Source organism: Pholcus phalangioides, unplaced genomic scaffold, assembly GCF_987345545.1.
Source record: "Pholcus phalangioides strain wild (caught in Gottingen) unplaced genomic scaffold, Ppha-v1.0 ptg000031l_1, whole genome shotgun sequence".
NCBI lineage: Eukaryota > Metazoa > Arthropoda > Arachnida > Araneae > Pholcidae > Pholcus > Pholcus phalangioides.
The window spans coordinates 5,031,367-5,053,299 of NW_028301621.1; the positions used below are offsets into that span (position 1 = coordinate 5,031,367).

Sequence of the window (21,933 nt, forward strand, 5' to 3'; positions counted from 1 at the left end):
TGTAATTTTGCTCAGATTTTGACAATTTACGAGAGAAAAATGCGATGGGTTGCCAGTCATTTCAAACTCGTTGTTGTAGGGCACCTCCAATCGCATAGTCGGATCCATCGACCATCAGTGCCAACGCAGAATTTTGCTGTGGATATGACAAAAGGGTTATATTAGCCAAATCAGTTTTTCAATTTTCAAAGGCGATTTTGGATTCTTCAGTCCATTGGATGAGACGTTTATCGCGCCTTTTACTATCTTTAAGATACGCGTTGAGCAAAATTTGCTTTTTCGCGGCGTTTGGGACGAAGCGTCTGTAAAAATTAAGCATCCCGAGAAATCGGCGCAGCTCTTGAATGGTCTGTGGTTGTTGATAGTTCAGGATAGCTTCAACTTTCTTTTACAATGGTTTGATATCGTGCTCACTCACAGTATGTCCTAAAAATGCTACTTCAGATTTTCCGAAAACGCACTTATCAATATTCAAGACAATTCCGAATTCGGAGAATTTCTCGAAAATGTATCTTAAGTGAACGAGAGGTTCCTCTGGAGACGTCGAAGCGATAAGATTATCGCATACATATTATAAGATTTACATCATCCGAGTAAGGAAAACGAAAGTCAAATTCATGAAGTACAGAGTTCATGAACCTTTGCAGTGTTTGAAATGCGAATTAGTTATTTAAGTAATTTATAATATTGTTTTGAAAAATTTAATATTCTGGCTAATTTTTCTCAAGAATTACTATTATATAACAAACAAAACATAACCACGATAAACTTGTTGGGGTAAATCGAGAAGCTATCCATTCTTAGAATAAGACGACCATAAGTATTCTTTATGGGCGTTGTATAATATTTTATCATGTGTATATATTGTTTATAATTTGCGTTAATTGCATTTTTAATTGGGTTGCTGTATTTTTGAAATATATGACCACCATATTTTTATGGGAATCTTTTTATCAGCCACCTCGTTGGGCATTTTGTATGTTGTGGCGTTTTATTTGTATTTGTATAAAATGCAATTGAAACCATTGAATTTTTGTGATATTTTTTGTGAGGTCTATGGAATGGAGGGGGGGGGGGGAGGGATCATTTTCAAAGAAGTTTCAATTGTACGATTTTCACCCTTCTACGACATTTTGACGTGGCCTCTTGAACGTTGTGTAAACGAGGTTCCATTTGTGGTAACGAATCTGTATAACGTGGGAAAATATAACCTCGGGCAAGTGAGAAAGTAAAGGCCGCTACACACGCTCAGTTATGCCTACACAGTTATACCTGCGCAGGCATAACTGAACGGTTCGATGCATACACACCATTCAGTTATACCTTTGCAGGCGAATCCTCTGGAACCGGTTCTAGGCGATCTGTGGGGGATATTTTCATTCTTCGCGGTCTTTTGATCAGTTCGGATTTTTTCATAGTCTATAAAGTTCGGAATTTTCTAGTACGATTTCCACAGATGACGCTTTGGGTGTAGTTGGATTGGTTATCGCACTGAAAGTTATTAACTCAAATAAAAGAAAAAAACGGGTAACGTGGTGCAAAGATTGCTTAAAAAAAAGACAACAATATTCGCACGTTGAATTATTACAGGAATTGAGATATTTTTAACAACAATGTGTCTCTGTTCGCTAGAGGGTCTATTTCTCTCATTTTCCACACCAATCTCTCATAACTATCATCTTTCTTAATTTTGTTATGGTAATCTTTAGTTTTCATCTGCCACAAGCATTTCTCATTCCTATACATTTCAATGAATTCTTCCAAACATTCGCGCTGCCCGTTTCGAAGATCACTCGTCATTGTAAACCTTGAATCGGTGTTTCCCAAATTATTAGGACTATTCAGGCTATGAATGGACACAAGGGGGTAATGAGGGGACGAGAAGAAACATCAGTTTTCAAAAACTCAAACCATTTTCCCAAGGTAGCCTTTGTAAATATGAGCCTTGGGCAAAAAAAAAAGAAAAAAAAATCTAATATTGCACACAGAAATTCGTACTTGTTTCATCAGAGCTAAAGTGTTTTTTTTCTCTCTTTGAATGTGCGCTGTACATTCCAGAGGTATTGTAACTATAAATTGATCGATAAAGCCTACTGTCACAGATCTCTACACCATCTGGGGGTCCAGCATCCCCGGGACTGGTTTTACTAATGAATATTGTCATTATTCGATCCATTTCCCCCCACCCTCCGCAAAGCTAGGGCTGGCATCAGAATTCTGGTTTCAGAGCCCGAGATGATTCCCATCATTCTTTTTTCCACGTTAAAAAAACTCAATACAGTGGCGGCCCGGCAAAATAGCATGTGCCCTCCGGCAGGATGTGGATGGGGAGGGGCAGGGGGTGGGTGTGACGCCCAAGAGCTGCGACGCATACTTTGAGGAACACTGCTGTAATGGAAGATGGTTGTGTTGAATCTACACCATAAGTACAATGATGTATTTTTTACTCGTTCAAAATTTTGATGTTACTAAAACCTCTCATAATGACCGATTTTCGTGACTTAAGTAAAAGCCACTACTGCCTATTCATGCTTATCAAGAATGCTATCCATATCTTCAGTGATTATGACAATACGTATAGGCAATAAAAGAGAAATTTTTGTATTACAATCGACGCCCGATATAACGACCCCTTCGTCCCATCGAGAATGGACGTTATATTTGGAGCAAGGTCGTAGCGAGGGGGAGAGTTGGGGTTGTGGTCGGGCCTGATTGGGACGGTCGTTATATAATTAAACATAAAACATTTGGGACTTACCCTACCAGTCTTTGTCGCTATAACGTGAATGATCGCTATAACGTGAAGTTGTCATAACGAGCGTCGACTGTATCTTCGAAAACAAGCATCGTTTCTCCTCTGAATATACAGATAGGGGATACATGCTCCTTCAGCATCGTACGATAGCATTTTGTTCTCGCGATAGCGTCGATTTAAAAAAAAAAATTTTTTGACTTGAAAATTTTTATGGTAACTTATGTAGTGTTTTTCTTTGAAAGAAAATGCATTTTCACGCGACCTTTTAAGATGAATTCAACTTAATTCGAAATTAACTTATAAGCATAGTATGTATATTAATAGTATTACTCAATGATATAATTATATTATCAATCGTATCTCTCAAAGAATTTTTCGATTGTTTCCTTACTTTTAACTAGCGTAATTTCATCTGAATTTTTTCTTTCAATGTTTGAGCTGAAAGTTGAAATTCGTTGCAATCTGACGAGATGTGTTCAAAAAAAAAAAAATTCAATCAGATTCATTAAGAATTACATATAAAAGAAAATAATAAATTGCAGTGATTTTTGTCCCGTTGATGCTTGCTGGTTTTCGGTCAAGAAAGGAGTGGGAATCCTGCGTTGAAATTGCAAACACTAACTGACTCGTATAAACACCTACTTGATTTCTAGGAATCTTGATTTTTAAAGGAAGTACAGGTGAAAGAATACTAAATAATCTGATATCACGGAGCCCCTGAAATCTCCAAGAACCCTGGTTAAAAACCACTTCTCTAAATAATCAATAAACAATTAATAGTCATAGCACATTATTTAAATACAGAGTTTGTGTGTTTCAGTGCATAATTTCGGGCAAATTTATGAAAAAGGGTGATTTCAAAACAAAATTGCGAATTCTAATAATGGTCGAAATATTTATAAAATTTTATTTCGATTTTTTTATTCGATATGAAATTGTAAGAAAATATCGCGGAAATTACGGCATTAGAAAAATTTCTTATTAAATGGGAATCCCTCTCCAAAACAAGAGTTATTCAGTTATTATTGTTCTATTACATTATCAGTAAAAAAGAAGAGGGAAGAAAATAGGGCGAATAAGAAAGCGGGGGAAAAAAAACTGCGCAGTTATACCTGATGGCTCATACACAAGCTCAGTTGTACCTGCGCAGGCATAACTGTACAGTTATACTGAATCGAAAAACCATTCCCTTCAGGTCGCCTGTGCAGGTCAACTGACGGCCCCTACACACGCTCTGTTATGCCTGCACAGTTGGCCTGTACAGGCATAACTGCGCAGGTATAACTGAGCATGTGTAGGGCCCTTAAAACTTTTTCTTTTTCTCTGTCTTAGGATTGCTATTTATGATTTGATAGTCAGAAAAGTGATAAGAATCAGACGCCATGAATCTGAATTGGCGATTCGAAGGAAGTGAGGCAGGCTGGTAAGTGCACAGAAAGCAAAGGAACAATTTAATACTTCCGAATCTTTGAAGGAAGACCATGATAAAAATCCTCATGTAGGTCTTGAGAGTTTTGGGAATACCGATTCCCAGGAAATCATCTTGACTGTTGTTGTCTGAAGGACTTGTGTGCGAGAATAGGAAGAAAGAAAGGAGCCAACAGGAATATTGTTTGTATTCTACTGTTCGATTATCAAATATTTTCTCCGAATTATTTTGGAGTACCCGTTCTCAACAGAAATAAAAATAAAAAATTGCTTCAGTTGAAACAGTAACAAAAACATTTTTCAAGCTACCAGGGTTCCGGGATTTTAGGGGTTCCGTCCCTTTTGATTCCGCGGAACCCTTGAGTTCCATGAGAGCTTTTTTGGGGTTCCGCGGAATCAAAACACCGGTTGGAAAACCCTGCTGTAGGGGACTTATCAATAGGTAGACTGTTAGTTCAGGTACCCAATAACTATCGAAAAGTTTTTTTCCGTTTTTGGCGCTCCGAATAAGATGCCATTTTAAGAATTTTTCATATCTTCATAAAGGGTGGTTGATTACGTAGGCATCATCCAAACCCCCCCCCCCCCGTCATAAAAAGTCAGCAAATCGGAAACCCCCTCCCCCATCGATGCTGACGTAATACTTGAATGGCCCCCAAGTTGTTAAAAGAAGATTTTAGCGTCCCCTCTCCCGTCCAGTGCCAGGACACGAGATAAAAAGTGTATGTCAATATGCTAGACCAGATGGGTTCAATGTTACAGATTCTCTATCTTGGACTGTTAACAAGAAGTCAAAATATAATCAAAACATTTTTATTTCCCTTTTGCGGCCCCAAAAAACGTAGCGGCAGGTGCGGCTGCACCCTTCGCGCTCAAGTCCAGCCCTGGGTCCAGTCCTTCCCAGAAATTTGAGAAAATGGCCAAAATATATGGAATAACATAGCGAATTCTATTGTTCAGCCACTTTAGTCTCCCCCACCCCTCCCTGAAACACTAGCTGTTCTCTTCCGAAAGATATTACTGGCTACGGCCCGGCTGCCTAAAGCTATTTTTGACGATTATTCTTTAAATCTGAAGTGACATAGAAATCTGATTTGTAAAGTATAGGCCTACATAATAGAAAAATATTTTTATAAATGAAATTTGCAAGCATTAGTCCAGAACTCAGGTCAATTGTCTTCATTTGCGATTCATTTATCATCCTGTTTCCTGCTTATTAACTTCATCATCAGAATATAACCTATCGTGTAATTTATAACTCCCATTCTATCGCTATGAGAGTTATAAGTATGTGGAGACTATAATATTAAGTAAATTTAACTCTTATACGTAATAAAGATATTAGAGAGAAAGTGGCACTGAAAAAAAAAGATAAATAATTTCACCCAAGTTAATGAAATTCAGAACATACTCCGTAACTGCTTTTTGATTGGTTTTTCCCTTTCTATTTTCAGGATGTCTTTTGAAGATTTTCTTTTAAATTTCACATCAGTAGATATACTTCATATAGGTCCAGATGATTGGATGCTTGAATCAACATTGCACAGCCGTCGTCCATGGAGAGCTGTTTTGGCTAGACGTCGCTGGAAATCTGGTTACAATGCAGGAGGTGGACTTCACTTTCGAGGCAAGATTTCTTCTGATAAATTTATTGCTTTGATATTAATAAACAGATTGCAAGAAAAGCCAAGTGTAATAAGCTTGTGATAAATTTTAATGATGACCTCAAGCGATATAACTGGAATTTGCTACGTGGGTAGTGGTTAGAAAAGTGAAAGATTTTAATTCAATACGATAACGTAATTATAAGACAGTTTTTATTACCAATCTATTTCCATTGATTCGTAGTCAAAGTACCACATAATTGATTTGTGATAGTTAAAAAAAATTTACGGGGTAAACAAACAAGTCCGTTGCAGCTCAAATAACTTGAAAACCGTTGGTGTGTATGGAAGCATACTTTTAATTTCTAAAACTATTCAAATAGCGTCTCTATTTTTTGGATATGTAACTTCTAATTAGGAAGTTTTTATTGAAGTTATTTCCCCTCTCTCTGCTAAGTCCCCACCTCCTCAGAAAAAAAGCACCATCAACGTTTCTCTCTCTCTCTCTCTCTCTCTAAATGCAATAATTACCGAGATTTTATCAGTGAACGTAAGGATGAAATAAACAAATGAAAAGTTACAATAAACTTCAACTTATATATATATATACAGGGTGATTATAAAAAACTATCCCGACATATGGGCCCCTAACTATCATACCATTCACAGAAACTGAATGAAATTTTGGCATAAGGTATTTTGATGTATGCGCTCAAGAATGATATGGAAAACAACAGTGTCCCTCTAACAGTTACGGTTACAGTGAGAAAATTTCGAAAATATCAAATGGCAACACCAAGTTTTTTGTATTGGAATGCGATCTCCATACTGAAAAACACTAAATAGCGTTGGAATGGCAACTGTAGCATGAAAATCACCAGCGGTAGATAGGCTAAAAGTGAGGACAACCAATAAGGACAGAGAAGCAGCATAAAATAAAGCATTTTATTGTGTTTCACAAATTTTCCACATGACCTTGTGGAGGACTAATCAGGCTGGGATCTCAGCCGAAGAAACGGTGTGACGAATGAAACGAACATTAATGCTCTGGTGCACGGCAAAGTCCTTTTTACTTTTTCCTTGCCCAGCTCCGGGGATTTTCGTGCTACAGGTGCCATTCCAACGCTATTTAGTGTTTTTCAGTATGGAGATCGCAATACAAAAAACTTGGTGTTGCCATTTGATATTTTCGAAATTTTCTCACTGTAACCGTAACTGTTAGAGGGACACTGTTGTTTTCCATATCATTCTTGAGCGCATACCTCAAAATACCTTGTGCCAAAATTTCATTCAGTTTCTGTGAATGGTATGATAGTTAGGGGCCCATATGTCGGGATAGTTTTTTTTATAATCCCCCCGTATATATATAGTGTATATATATATATATATATATATATATAGTAGATAGGCTAATATATATATAATCATCCGAATATTTTATTGATTTTTCACCCCTCAAGTTTGTTCCTCAATATATGCTGTTATTCCCTAATTTTCAGAAAATTTTTAGTTCGAATATCTAGTCCAATGTTGCTCTTAGAAAGAAACATAGGATGTTTTTATTTCTATTTCGGGCTCAGGAGAGACAGGGCAACAACTTTTCAACTGAACATTAGAGTAACGAGAGACTGTGAAAAAGTATATATTTCACTTCAAATTATGTCTTAATTTATATATACGGCATAAAAAATGACATAGGTCTATCTGAAATGACCACGTTATATAACAAGTGCACATTCTGTTTTTCGGAGTGTAAGTTCAGGGATCGATTAGTCGCAACGGTTTTTGCTCTCTGAAATAGTGTTATTTCGAATCGTCAGTATAATGACGTGTGTTTTCGTCTAATTGTTACGGGAATTTGCGTGTCGACACGGATCAACGTTCTTGATAGTTCAACGGAGAGCGGTTGTCTTCCAAGTATCTGAAACGTTTTCCCGGGCTTTGTTTTGGTCGTACGGTCTTGCCCAGGGTAAAAACCTGGCCAACCATAGATGTGGCTCGTCAGGGGTAAGTTGTCGACTTTTTCTACTGCGTCATGCCACTCTGCTGTATCTATAGCAATCCTGTTGACAGGGCCCAAATTTTGATGCTTCGAAGGATTGGGGAAAATGCTCACGATGACAAAGGGAGAGATCTCGAAACCTTTGCGGGAAGTTTCTTTCCCTGGATTCGAGCTCAATATGATGCGAGCGATGATGGATTTGTTGATGACTGAAGTGATTAGAGAGCTATTGGATGTAATTTCAGTGTATGTCGAGTATCTGGTAGAGCCGTCGAATGGTGACATATGCCGTAAATTAGTAATTGAAGCTGTCAGATTTTTTAATAATTTGGATGGTTTTTATTGTGTACATAAACTGGCTAGTGCTTTCAAAAAAAGCTTTCGCTTTGAAACAGATGGTAAATTGCCAGTAATTAGTAAAAAAGGTAGGCCTACACATAAAGCAAAATGTGTTAAGGAAGGTCAAAATTTTTTAGATGAAAATAGTGTTTCCTTCGTACCAAATTCAAATAGTGATACTAATGGTTGCCATTTGGTATGTCATGCTCAAACCTCAGTATTTACTAACGGTTGTACCTCTGTGATGGACACTAATTCTTTGGATAAACATGATATTTCTTCTGTTAATGACACCGATAAATATAGTGATGCTAATGATTGTCATGTAGTGTGTAATGCTCATATATCAGAAGGTGTAATTGGTGATGGTGACACCTTAAATGTCACAACATTTTTTGATGAAAATAGTGTTCCGAATGGTGATAATTCTCACAAATATTGTGCCACAAATGATTATAATTTAATGTGTGATGCTCGAACTTTAGAAGATGTTCCTAATAATAGTGACACTCTGAATGACAAAAAAATTTTGGATGTAAATTGTGTCTCTACTACTAATGGTACTGATATATATGGTTGCTCTACTGATTGTCTCTCAGAGTGTAATGCTCAAACCAATGAAATTATTCTTAATGGTGGTATCACTTTGCACGATAAAACTGATGTTGTTAATGATTCTTTGCTTTCTAATAAATATTTGTTGAAATGTAATGCTTGTGCACATGATAAACATGCTACTGCGCACACTAATGCTCCAAAGCACTGCGTTGCTAACGTTGGAGGTGCTGATCATGCTAAAATTCATAAAACTTTTTCTCACATTGTTTGTAACTCCCAGACTGAATGTAACGTTCTTTTGGAAGGGAAGACTCGTGTTGACGGTACACAACTGTCAGCTGACTCGGGAATTAGTGGCTATAACAAAGCCCCAAATGAGTCTGCTACTTCAAACTGTTTCTTGAACGAGAATACGTACGCTAATGACAGGTTAGCTACTGTGAAAAGGGGTGATCACTCTGTCATGGACGTTCTCAATGTATCTAATGACCTTAATGCTTCTGATTCCCTGAGCGAGCAATGATTGTGGTTTGGACTGTTTAACCTATGGTATTAGAATTTCTAATGTTTATGCTCCTTTGAGTACTTATGATCCCATGAATGCTACCGAGAACGATGATGACTTGGTGGACACTCCAAAAAATTCTGATACTAATGTCAATAATATCATAAGTGATGTTGAGTATAAATCTGACTCCTTATCGGAGATGCAAAATAGTGTGTTAAAAAATAAAACGAGTATAACTAGAAAAAATAAGAAATCTGGGAAGAAATCGAAAAATAATTATTGTGATGAAAATCTAGATAATGAATCTGTAATGGATTTTATGAACAGTGAAGATGTAAACGCTGACCTTGTTGGTGATAATGCGACATTCAAAGCAAATAAAAAGAAAAAAGGGAAGAATAAAAAGAAAAAGATCCCTACTCATGATGCTGCGGTCCCTGGTACTAGTGGACTTTCAACAGCTGAGCTAAAGGCAGCAGAGAGGAAAGGACAAATGGAACTTATAAATTCTAAAAAAGATGACAATAAGAATAAACTGACAAGCTCAACCCAAAAAACAGGTTGTGTCTGCGACCCCTCAGCTTGACAAAGATAGAATACAGCTTGCTACCAAGGCTGCACTCATTAACAAACCTGGTCCTCAAAGACCCCCTACGGATACTGGTGCTCCTGCGGATGTAGCTAAAGAGGATGGGGAACTTTCTGACGAATCTGAGGATGATACTGACCATAACAATGATTATTTCACGCAAGTGAACCACAGAAGAAAGAAATCAGGTATTCCTCAAATAGTTATCGCCAAATGGGTTGAAAACTGGATTAATGACTTCAAAAGAATTAGGGGGTTCCCAAGTAGCACAAAGATATAGATCTATATCGTAAAATTTCCGTTTCCAATATAGATCTATATCGGGCCACGATATCGTTCTGGCTAAAAAAGGCATAGTCGGAGATAAATAGATCTATATCGTGAATGTGATATATTCAAATACTTCAAATTTTGGAAGATAGATGGCGCCCTTTCGGAAGAAATAAAAAACAATGTAATTAATTGGAGGTGGGTGGATTTGAACCCATGTACCCTGAACTCTTCCTATCTCTAACTCCGTATCTTACCAACCCGCCACTACAGCACTGGTTACAGTTTCTTATTATAACATCAAATTACAAGTAATCTTTTTTTTACTTGTATTTTCAATCAAATTTATTCATTTTCATGTATGCACAAAAATTACAAAATATAAATTGTGAGACATATTTATCATTTTGAGGCGGATAATAGAAAAATTATATTATAATTGAGGAAATTATATATAATACAAAAAACACAAGAAACAAATTAATGTGTTGTGTAGTATATTATTTATTTAAAATTATTAATTTATATGCTAATAAAACAAAAAAAACAGAATAAAAAATATGCAACACAAAAGAGTTAAAATTCTCAAAGTATGGTAAAAAATGAAAACATCAAAGGAAAAAATAAATAATTGTAAGAAAAACACACATACAACAAAAACGAGCAGTTTTTTTAAATTAAAAAATATGTGCAATTATAAAGTGGCGATTAAAGTTACGGTGGATAAGTTCTCGCTCCTCCTAAAATACCAACATCTACGATGTAAAACATACACAGTAAGGATTCAATTATAACTGATCACGAAATGATTTTGATATATCAACATAATTAATCCTATTAAAATCAAAATTTCATATGAAAAATTATTCATTCAAACGTTTTTAATTTCCATTCAAATAAAAAATTGTACGCTCGACTTTAAATTTTTCTCCAAATTTTTATTTGAAGGCAATATTTTTACTTAAAGACACATGTTGATATATCAGCATATTGTGTATTGATATATATATATATTGATATATATCTTTGTCAGGTTCACGATATAGATGTATGTCATGTTCAGGATATAGAGCTATGACTTCTTTGATAGATCTATATCAGGTATATATCGAGAATCTGATATAGATCTTTGTCAGGTTCATGATATAGATCTATGTTTTTCAAACTATATTAAAATTATTTATGGCCCCAAGTTGTTGTCCTTCAAAGTAGAGATTATTCACATGGAATCAAATACATATTCGACTGAAAAATTAAAGATTGATCAATTAATATCATAAATAATTTGCACCATATAGGACGAGATCGTTCTATATTATAGTTATGACATCTGATATTCCTCTTACATTTCGATATATAACGATATGGTCCAGATATTGTATTATATCGTTGTGCTACTGGGGTTGTGCGATTTCCCTCCGGTAGCCAAACCAACATCGAGAAATATACTATTAAATGTCTTTTCTGAAAAAGATCATAGAACGGCTACTAAGTATTTAAATAAAAAGAATCTGGAATACCACACATACCAACTAGACAGTGAGAGATCTCTAAAATTCGTCATCAGAGGCCTTCCGGCCAACACCAGCTTCGAGGACATTAAATCAGACTTGATCAACAAGGGTTTTGAGATCAAAAAAATTTCCAATATGAGAAATTATTCCTCTGGACGTATTCTACCACTGTTCTTGATAGAAGTACCTATCAGCAGCAAAGAAATTGCCAACTTAGTTGATATTCAAGACGTACCAATTGAAATAGACCGTTACAGAGCTAATAAATTCCCTCTACAGTGTAGAGATTGTTTATTATTCGGACATTCATCATACTACTGTTTTAATTCACCGAACTGTGCTTTTTGTGCCCTTGGACACAGCACCAGAGATTGCCCCTCAAAAAGGAATCAATCTAAAATGAAATGTATTATGTGTGGTGGTCCACACACTGGAACTTTCACAGGCTGTCCACAAAGACCTTCCAGTAGAAGTGGCGGGGCAAGAACTTTTTTTCCCAAGCTACCTCCCAGCTTAATGAACTTTCCCTCATTGGAGAAAAGTTCTAACAAGTCTGAAACAAGTCAACCACTTCACATCTTCAGTCCTTCGTCCACAAGTGGGCTACCGTCAAGACCTCGATTAAACCCTTGGAACATAGGGGCTAACAACATTGACAAGCAGCCGCCTCAAGACCAAGAACCCCCTGTGGAAATAACGAGGAAAGGATTACACATTTTGGGGCAAGGCAAGCCACAGCTTTCCATGGAAGAATTATCAGCCGAGCTGCAAAACAAATTTTTAGAGGCAGAGCGTAAATAACTAGTTAAAGTCAAAGCCAGCGAAACAGGAATGAGATATAAAAAAGTCTTAGAAGATTTCATGACCCATCATGCTGTACAGGACAAACTTGAACTGGAGTCTGAAGTGACGAATCAGGATAAAGGTGTGTCTTCAACAAACTTCTCCCTTCTACGGCCTTCACTTTTCCGGAACTATAACGACAACAAATGTGATCAAATCTACATCATAGTCGAAAGTATAGAAGGGAATATAGACAGAGACTTACCAAATAATGACAACTCACAAAATAAAGTTTTAGTCCATCCAACAGCAGCAACTCATTCCCCTGCTCAAAATATTGAACAATTCTTGAACCTCTTAGAACCGTTCTTGAGGGAACTGGGTCTATCCAGGGACAAAATTGAATTCATACTGCAATTTTTGATAACTATAATCTCACACTCCAACAATTAGCACGCCAAGACTTGCCAGCAGCAAACCGCTGCGTATTTTGGCATGGAATGCCACAAGTCTGAGAAGTGACCTTAGAGAGTTTGGGCAGGTACTCTACGACATGGAAATTGATGTAGCCCTCGTATGCGAAACATGGTTGAAGCCTTCACACACCAGTAACATATTTAACTACACCTGCCTCAGAAAAGATAGACTAAACGAAAGTGGAGGTGGAGTAGCAGTCTTCATCAAAAATGATATACCATTTAAAGAACTTGATACACCAGACTCCGAGTCCATGGAAAATCTGGCAGTTACCATCTTCATTAACAGGCATCCAATATCTCTATGTGCAATATACAAGCTACCTAGAAACAGACTTGACCTGAATCTACTTAACTTTCTGATCAACACCAACAATCCAATTCTACTGGCTGGGGACTGAAATTGCAAAAGTCCTGCCTTCTGCAGTAACAGATCAAATTCCTGTGGTAGAATTCTAGAAAGATGGTGTAGAAACAAATGCCTACAAATACACTCCAGTTCCACACCAACCCACCACCCTGGAGGGCGGGGTACACCGGATGTACTTGACTATGGTCTTTCCAAAAATTTTCGGAATAATGTTGACTTAAAATCGTTCACTTGCCTCAACACATAATCCAATCATACTCACGATCGATCTAACAAGGCCTCAAGATGTTCCTTTCTGCCTTGCCACTGACTGGAATAAATTCAGGGATCTGCTAGATGTTGACGAAGTTCTCGAGCTCCAGCATGCAAACAAGGAGGAAGTTGAAGCAGCAACGGTCATATTTTCAGACAGTATTAAAGCCGCATTACACAATTCAGTTAGAAAAATCAAATACCCGGGAAACAAATTTGGAATCTCTCTTGAGCTAAAGGAAAAAATTAGACTCAAAAATAAAATAAGAAAATCCTGGCAAAGATTTCGTCGCCCTTTGGATAAAGTTGCACTCAATCGACTGGAAAAGGAAATCAGGAAAGAAATCAAAGGATTCGTCAACGAGCGCTTTTCGAACTTCGTTGAAGAGGCCACTGCGAGTGAGGGCTCCCTTTGGAAAGTTTGGAAGATCTGCAAAAAGAAAAGCAAGAAAATTACCAAAATTCAAAACGAACGAGGTGAATTGGTTTTCACTGATGCTGAGACAGCGGAAGTGCTTGCCGAAACTTATGAGGGTCAATTCAAACCTAACACGAATCAACCGATTGGCACTCAGCGGGAGCACTTGAATAAAATTGAGGAATTTCTCAACAGACCACATCATCAAAGTCTTAGTGGGTTTCAAGATTCAGAGCTAACAACTATGGAGGAGGTTAGAGAACTTATTAACAAGCTCTCGATCAAGAAAGCCTCTGGTCTCGATGAAATCTCCAACCTTGCTCTCAAAAATCTGCCCCTATCTGCTCTTATGACTCTCACCAACATTTTTAATAGCTTGTTAAAAACTTGTCACTTCCCGAAAATATGGAAACTTTCAGTAATCAAACCTATCCACAAATCTGGCTCTAACCCTCTCATAGCCAAAAATTTCCGACCGATCAGCCTTCTGAGCAATATATCTAAGCTGTTTGAACGTATTCTTCTTATACGATTCAATAACTATCTCGAATCTTCTCATTTTCTTCGTCCTGAGCAGCATGGATTCAGAAGGAACCACTCCTGTGTTACACAGCTGCATCGAGTGGTAGAATTCGCAATACAAGCAGCCTTCAACCACAAGGAATTCCCCTGCGCAATGTGCTTGGACATTAGCAAGGCGTTTGACAAAACGAATCACGTAACTCTTGTCCAAGCTTGTTGAATACGGTTTTCCTGACCACTACGTGTTGTTCTTCAACAGCTATCTTAAAGACAGGCATTTTCTGGTAAAAAATGGAAATGCTTGTTCTTCTGTTCGTCCAATAAGAGCCTCGGTTCCCCAAGGATCAGTTCTTGGGCCTCAGCTCTTCTCCATCTATATCAATGACTTCCCTGCCCCCCAAATGGGCATACTGGGACTCTTTGCTGATGATGCAATTATTATCACCAATAACAGAAAATCTGATAAATGCAGAGAAAATCTTCAGGAGACTCTAGAGGAGGTTGAAGACTGGTGTGAGGATAACGCTGACGAGCTTAATCATGCCAAGTGTCAGTTCATCTGGCTAACAAGAAGAACAAAATTCACTAGAGCACCAATCTACCTGGGCAGAGAAGCCATAAGACCTGTGAAGGAAGTGAAATACACTGCTGGCCACCGTAAATGCAACACCCTGAAGGAAGCATGCAAATAATATGAAATTTACAACATGCATTAGCGGAGGTGAGATATGCAAATGATTAGAATTTCAGCGCAGACGCACATCACGCGCGCCTGTGGTGCCACTTCAAAGCGCTATTTAAGGCTTGGAAAACTCGACGATTTGAAGTACGGCAATTGTGTTTTTCTTGTGGTTTTTTCAAAAAAACGATCAATTATGCCTCGTAGAAAACAGCGATCATCTTTTGATCAAGTATCCGAGTTCGACAGAGGAAGGATAGTGGCCTACCGAGATTGGGGATTATCTTTCAGGGAAATCGGTAGTCGTGTTGGACGAAACCAAACAACTGTAATGCGGATATGTGAACGTTGGATGCAGGAGGGTACGACGGACCGACGTGTTCGATCGCATCCACCTCAGTGCACCACTTCACGTGATGACAGGCGTATTGTGCGTATGGCAGTGACGGATCGCTCAGCCACATCACGAACCATAGCACAGCACATTCAGTCTACCGCATCATCCAGTGTCTGCGCGTACCATTCGACGCCGTTTACAGCAGAGTGGTCTGTCCGCAAGACGTCCATTGCTTCGTCTACCCTTGACGCAGAACCACAGACGTCTCCGCCGCCAATGGTGCGATGAAAGAAGGATGTGAACGGCACAATGGAATGAAATTGTCTTTACTGACGAGTCACGCTTCTGTCTGCAACACCACGATGGTCGGATTAGAGTCTGGAGGCACCGTGGAGAGAGGATGCTGAACAGTTGCGTTATGCACCACCACACTGGTCCTGCACCGGGTATTATGGTATGGGGCGGTATTGGATATCACTCTCGCACTCCTCTAGTACGCATTGCCGGTACTTTAAAAAGCCATCGCTACATCTCCAAGGTGTTGGAGCCAGTTGTCCTTCCTTACCTTCAGGGCTTGCCCACAGCCATATTTCAACAGGGTAATGCGCGACCACACGTGGCACGCATTGTTTAAAGGTTCTTCGTCAATCGCCAGATTGAATTGCTTCCCTGGCCAGCTCGCTCTCCGGATCTTTCACCGATAGAAAACATGTGGTCCATGGTTGCTCAACGATTGACCCAGATTACATCCCCAGCTGCCACACCAGATCAACTTTGGCAACGCGTGGAAGCTGCTTGGTCTGCTATACCCCAAGAACACATCCACATCCATCTTTGAATCAATGCCGAGGCGTGTGGCAGCGGTGATCTCCAACAATGGCGACTACTCTGGCTACTGATTTTGGCAGGAACCACACTTCACAGAAGTATATAAATTTAATCATTTGATGCTTGGTCAACATGTTATCTACAAAATAAATATTGTTCCGATATCTCTTGTCTTTCTTGGTGTTGCAATTTGGGTGGCCAGCAGTGTATTTGGGATGTATTCTAAACCAATCATTATCCTTCGTTCCTCAAATAAATCATGTAAGAACAAAGGCTACCCAAACCGTGGGAATGATGTCACGCATTACATTTCCAAGTGCAAGACTAACTCTTAAAAACAAAGTCATATTGTTAAAATCAATCATTAGACCTATCATGACCTACGCCTCCCCAGTATGGGCTCATGTTTCAAAAACCAACATGCAGCGTCTGCAAAGTCAACAGAATAAAATACTGAGAACTCTTGTTCGTGCCCCAAAGTACATCAGAGGGGCTGACATTAGAAAAGACCTGAAGATTCCAACCATCCTCAGCTACATCCAACAAATCTGAGGATCACTTTGAAAGAATGAGGAACTCAGAATACGAGCATCTGAGAGAGCTGGTCGATTACAACCCACGTCAAAGACTAAAATTTCTCAGGCCTCAAAAACGTACTGCACGTGCCATGGTCGGTGCGTTAGGGTCTGAATTACTGAGCTGTATAATCTTTGTCTATCATAATATTTTTGTACTTTTATCTTGCTATTGAAATTATCGATCAACTCTATTGCATAGAGTGACATTATGGTTAAATGTACATGACTGATTTTGCACTGCACCAATTTGTATAATTTCGGCTAACACATTTGTTTTTCTATTATTTCTTTTGCATGTTAGATTTATTTTTTATTATTATTTTCTCATTAGTGCATTATGTAGCATTTTGGTGATTTATACATAAGTGATTTCATTTTTGTGTTCATTATAATACTTGTATTTATCGCATAATATATGTATGTATGTGTATATATATATATATATATATATATATATATATATATATATATATATATATATATATATATATATATTATTATATTATATATTTATATATATTATATTTTATATATATTATTATATTTTATATATATATATATATACTAGCTATAATACCCGGCGTTGCCCGGGTTTTCTTCAATGAGGCTTTTTTGGATCACGTGATATCTCCCTCTTTCTTTGAGGGACATGCAAACCGTGTCTAAGTTAACCAATATGACGACTTTCTGCGCGACTTCATGATATAAACAAATCTAGATTTAAAGGAACATAGAAACGAATATATATTTTTTTCTTTTTTAAGGGGTGCTAGGTATTTCGATCCCCCCCCCCCCCGAACTTTAAGTTCTCCATCTGCCTGTTTCAGCTTTCAAAAATGCTTAATTGAAGCTGTGGAATTTCTTCGATGTACTTTACGGGCCCATAATTAATTTTAAAACATCCTAAACTATGAATTTATGCAGTTGAATATCAAAAGACACTACGGAGACATTAATTTTCGCTTGAGAAGATATAAATAAAAAGTTGAAATCAATGTTATTGCATGAATGTCCAACTCAAAAGTAGGTCCGGCTAATTACTTCATATTTGATCTCCTGGGCTTCGTATATCTCTAATCAAACTCAATATTTCAGAAATCTAGAATTCAACACAATTTTTAAAATTATGTATGTGACAGAAAACTCCACAAAATTTCAGCATTTCTACAGTAAAATCGGCAATTTTAACACTGATTTCTGTGGGGCATCATCCTTTGCCTTACCCTCAAAGTGATGCTGATGATGGTGTCTATTCAAAAAGCTCTCATTACTGGGAGGATTGAATAAAGTGGCAAACCATTATAAAGGCATAAATATTATACATATACGTACAGCATTAAAGAAACGGCAAACCATTGTAAAGGCATATACACGTCTTAAACGCATTGCTAGGGAACCACGGTAACCAAAGTAAACGTTCGGAAAGTGATTGTTGAGGCCCAAAAACCATTGTTGCCCTACGGTTTTTTGCCCATTTGGGGCATTTGCCCTGGTCTGACGAAATTTTAAAGTAGCCTATCGTTCAAGTCGGGTGACATTTGGTATATATGCAAAATTTGGCGACGATCGATCTAAAATTGTAGATTTGTATAGAGAACATACACACACACAGACACACAGACACACAGAAAATCAATTTTATATATATAGATTTATTCTATTGATTTTACCGATTATTGATTTTAGAGTGGGGATTTTGATGAAGTTTGGCTGATCTTTGTTTATTTTACTATTCTGATGGTAGCATTTATCGGACTGTATGTTTTTTTTTTTTCTATTAACTTACAAGCACTTCACATCTACACAAACTTGTCTATAACCCCCCTTCATAGCTAGCCAGAGCAGTCCGTAAGTCGCCAGGCAGCCCCTTTGAGCTGGGCAGCGACGAGAAAAATTAAATTTTGTCTGTCTGTCTGACCACGTTATATATATATATTTCACTTGAAATTATGTCTTAATTTATATATACGGCATAAAAAATGACATGGGTCTATCTGAAATGACCACGTTATACATATATATATATCCGTTTCAGCTAAATAACACGTGAGTTTTTGCCCTTTATAAAGACTTTTGATTCTAAAATTTCCAAACATCTTGCGTTCAACGGCCATTCAAATATCTCAAAAATCTTATGAACTGAATCGCCACAGCGATTGAAACCCCTCTCGAAGTGAGATAGTTCCCACGTTCGGGTTTTCAAGTTCTAAAGTGGACTTAACAGAAATGTACGTGATTCGAAACCAAATTTAACGTCACTGATTCGATCCGCTAAATTTCAAGGGTGCTCGGTACTCATGATTGAATAGTGTATTAGATAATATTCCTTCTGGCAAGTCCAAAAGGGGTTTGTGAGGAATCGGTCAAAGCCGTCCACGGAGTGAAGGTCGTCAAGGATACACAGTTAGTTGAGTTTTGGAACGCGCTGATGAATGGCCGCGCTTGTTGAGAGAAGAAAGTTTTTATATTAATTTACTTTGTAGACCTGCCGCATACATTTTAAATAAAAGATGTCGAAACTCCTCCTGCCATCTACTATCTATAATTGGTGACCCGGACGCGATTTATTCACAGTCTCAAATATTTTTATACTGCGCAACCGATACATTCTTTGATATTTTTTTCCTTCGCAAATCTCACTATGGATCAGGAACCGAGTAATGTCAATCGAGTAGCTGTCAAACCCCTACAGTTCTCGCTTTCAAATCCATCTGTGTGGTTTCTGCAACTCGAGTTGCAATTCACTCTCGCTGGAATGACGGCGGAGATCACAAAATTCCATCATGTCATGCTGGCATTGGAACCAGAAGAATTGGCCGTGGTTGGCGACATACTTGCTAGTCTTTTTGTGACGTCATACACAGCTCTGAAAGATCGCTTGTGTGCCCAGTACGCAGACACCAGTGATGGTAACTCGTGGGAAATTTCCCATATTCGTGGAAAAAATTAGTCAAAATTGGTGCACATGGGAAATTTCTTGGCGTTTGTGGGAAATTTCGAAAGTTCATCCAACAAAAGAATTTTTATTGAAAAAATTATATAAATCTAAAACAATGCTTTTCTAGTGAAAAATACTTGACTGCGTATTTTCATCGATAGATGACAGCACAATTTTCGAAATGTGTGGAGAAAAATTTCATGGAGGAAAGAATAACAGGAGGTGACGCGACCAGCGCCTCCGTTGAGAAAGGATGGGGAATCTGGGTTGCCAGATGAAGCCAGTGCTCGCACTATTAAAGGGACCAAGTAAGCCCAAACAAACCGTGGCTTCCCATGCTTTCCTATGAGAAACATCCTCGTTTTTAAAAATCATTTAAAAATTTACTATTCACTTTAGGAACTCGATTTTTTCCCCTCAAATTCTTTGGATATATTTATACAATTGAATGAGAGCTTTTAAAATTTTGGTTGTTATTTGTTTTCTAATATTAAGTTCAACAACATGGAACCTTTTGCAAAAATAACCAAAATTTACCCATATCTTGTGCCCCAAAATTTCTTCTCGGCATTTTAATTTTAAAAAAATTATGCCAAAGTATGTAACACCTCAGTGCTGAGAGAAATACAATGTTTAAAGACACTTGAACAAGCGGTGTTTGAAAAAATCTGACTTTTTTTTTGCGAAAAACATTATATATGCAAAACATTAGCATATATAATGCCTTTCAGCTGTTTATATTGAAATATTGTAGAAATATTTCCAGTCCAGTGGAACAAAAACTCGAACACAGACAATTTTAGATTTCAAATTCAATTCGAAACTTTTTTTGTCAAATTTTCGTACACATACCACTTTAAAAGCAAAGTAATTGGTACAAAATGAAGAGAAAAAAAACAGCCCAAGTGATTATTTTTCTAAATACTATGGGCCAGAGACATGACTTATCGCGGCTCGTAAAAAAAGTTTTTTATTTTTTTATATTTTTTTCTCAATGCATCTACATAGCGGAAAGTTCGGATGGGCGGCATATATTTCCAGTAATACGTATTCAAGAATATGAGAGTGGAACGGAAGAAGGTGGGTGAAATTTGTACAGCCTACAGGCAGCAAAACCATAAATACACAGTGGCGGACGACGTTCGAGCACTTTCATTACTTTGAGACACGGGGGCGGCAAAATGCTGTTTGCCCCGGACGGCTGAATCATGTTTGCCCTGGGTGGCAAAAATCCTAGCTACGGCCCTGTCAGAAGGTGTTCGAGCACCTCAGAACTGATTCAGAAATCAAAATTTCTCATGTAAAGCTTAAGACGAGTGCCCACGGGCCTGAAACACTTTCGAAATGTCCCGGATCTATCATAATAATGAACGAAACAAAAAGGCAAGATAAACAGTTAAAAGATAAAAATTATGAAATTGCATTTTATTGCAGCTTCATATTATTTTAATTAATCATATTCCCATAGACATTAATGTGATGCATCAAATTTTTAAAATAAATTGAAGCACTGAACTAAAAACTTACGACGATTCGAGAGTGAAAAATGATCTTCCCATTTTTCAAAAATAAATTAAAAATATAACAACCCCTTGTATAAGGATAAGATTTAAGTTTTCTCCTTTACTAGATCATGTAGATTACCTGAAGACACATTAAACAGTCATGGTGCTTAAATATATTTAGTTATTAATATTTTAAAAGAATTCGATCCGGCAAAACACATGTTAAGTATAGGGAAAAGAGCGGTTTGTTTGGGCTTACTCGTCAGCCCATAGGGTTGCCACAACGGCTTCAATTTTCGTTCCTGATGTCACCTCCTGTTATTCTTTCCTCCATGGAAAAATTTAGTCAGAAGGGAAATTTCGGTTGACGAGGTTACCATCACTGGCAGATACCGAAGCTACGCGTCTCAAGAACTTGATTTCCGGTATGCAGTTAGGCGACAAGAAGCCCTCCCGGCTGCTTCTCGAAATGCGGAGCAAAGCGTCTACTCACATCGGAAACGACCTCTTAAATAAGACTTTGTTCCTGCAACGCTTGTTAGCCCACGTCCAGCAAATATTGGCGATCACCGATAACTCGCTGGACAAACTAACAGATATGGCCGATGAAATCTTCGCGGCATCAGACAACAACATTACCGTCCAAGCAATATCATCTTCTAATCATCAGCTAAAGGACA

At 37.7% G+C, this 21,933-nt stretch overlaps 1 protein-coding gene across 2 annotated transcripts in view; it reads left to right on the top strand.

Annotated features, from left to right (window-relative positions):
- Positions 1–21,933, top strand: part of LOC149067026 (calpain-B-like) — a 208,893-nt gene that overhangs the window by 75,272 nt on the left and 111,688 nt on the right. For both annotated transcript variants that reach the window (XM_089253047.1, XM_089253048.1), the window contains exon 8: positions 5,638–5,810. In XM_089253047.1, coding sequence (XP_089109173.1) covers positions 5,638–5,810 — 173 coding nt within the window. The remainder of the gene's footprint in view (positions 1–5,637; positions 5,811–21,933) is intronic.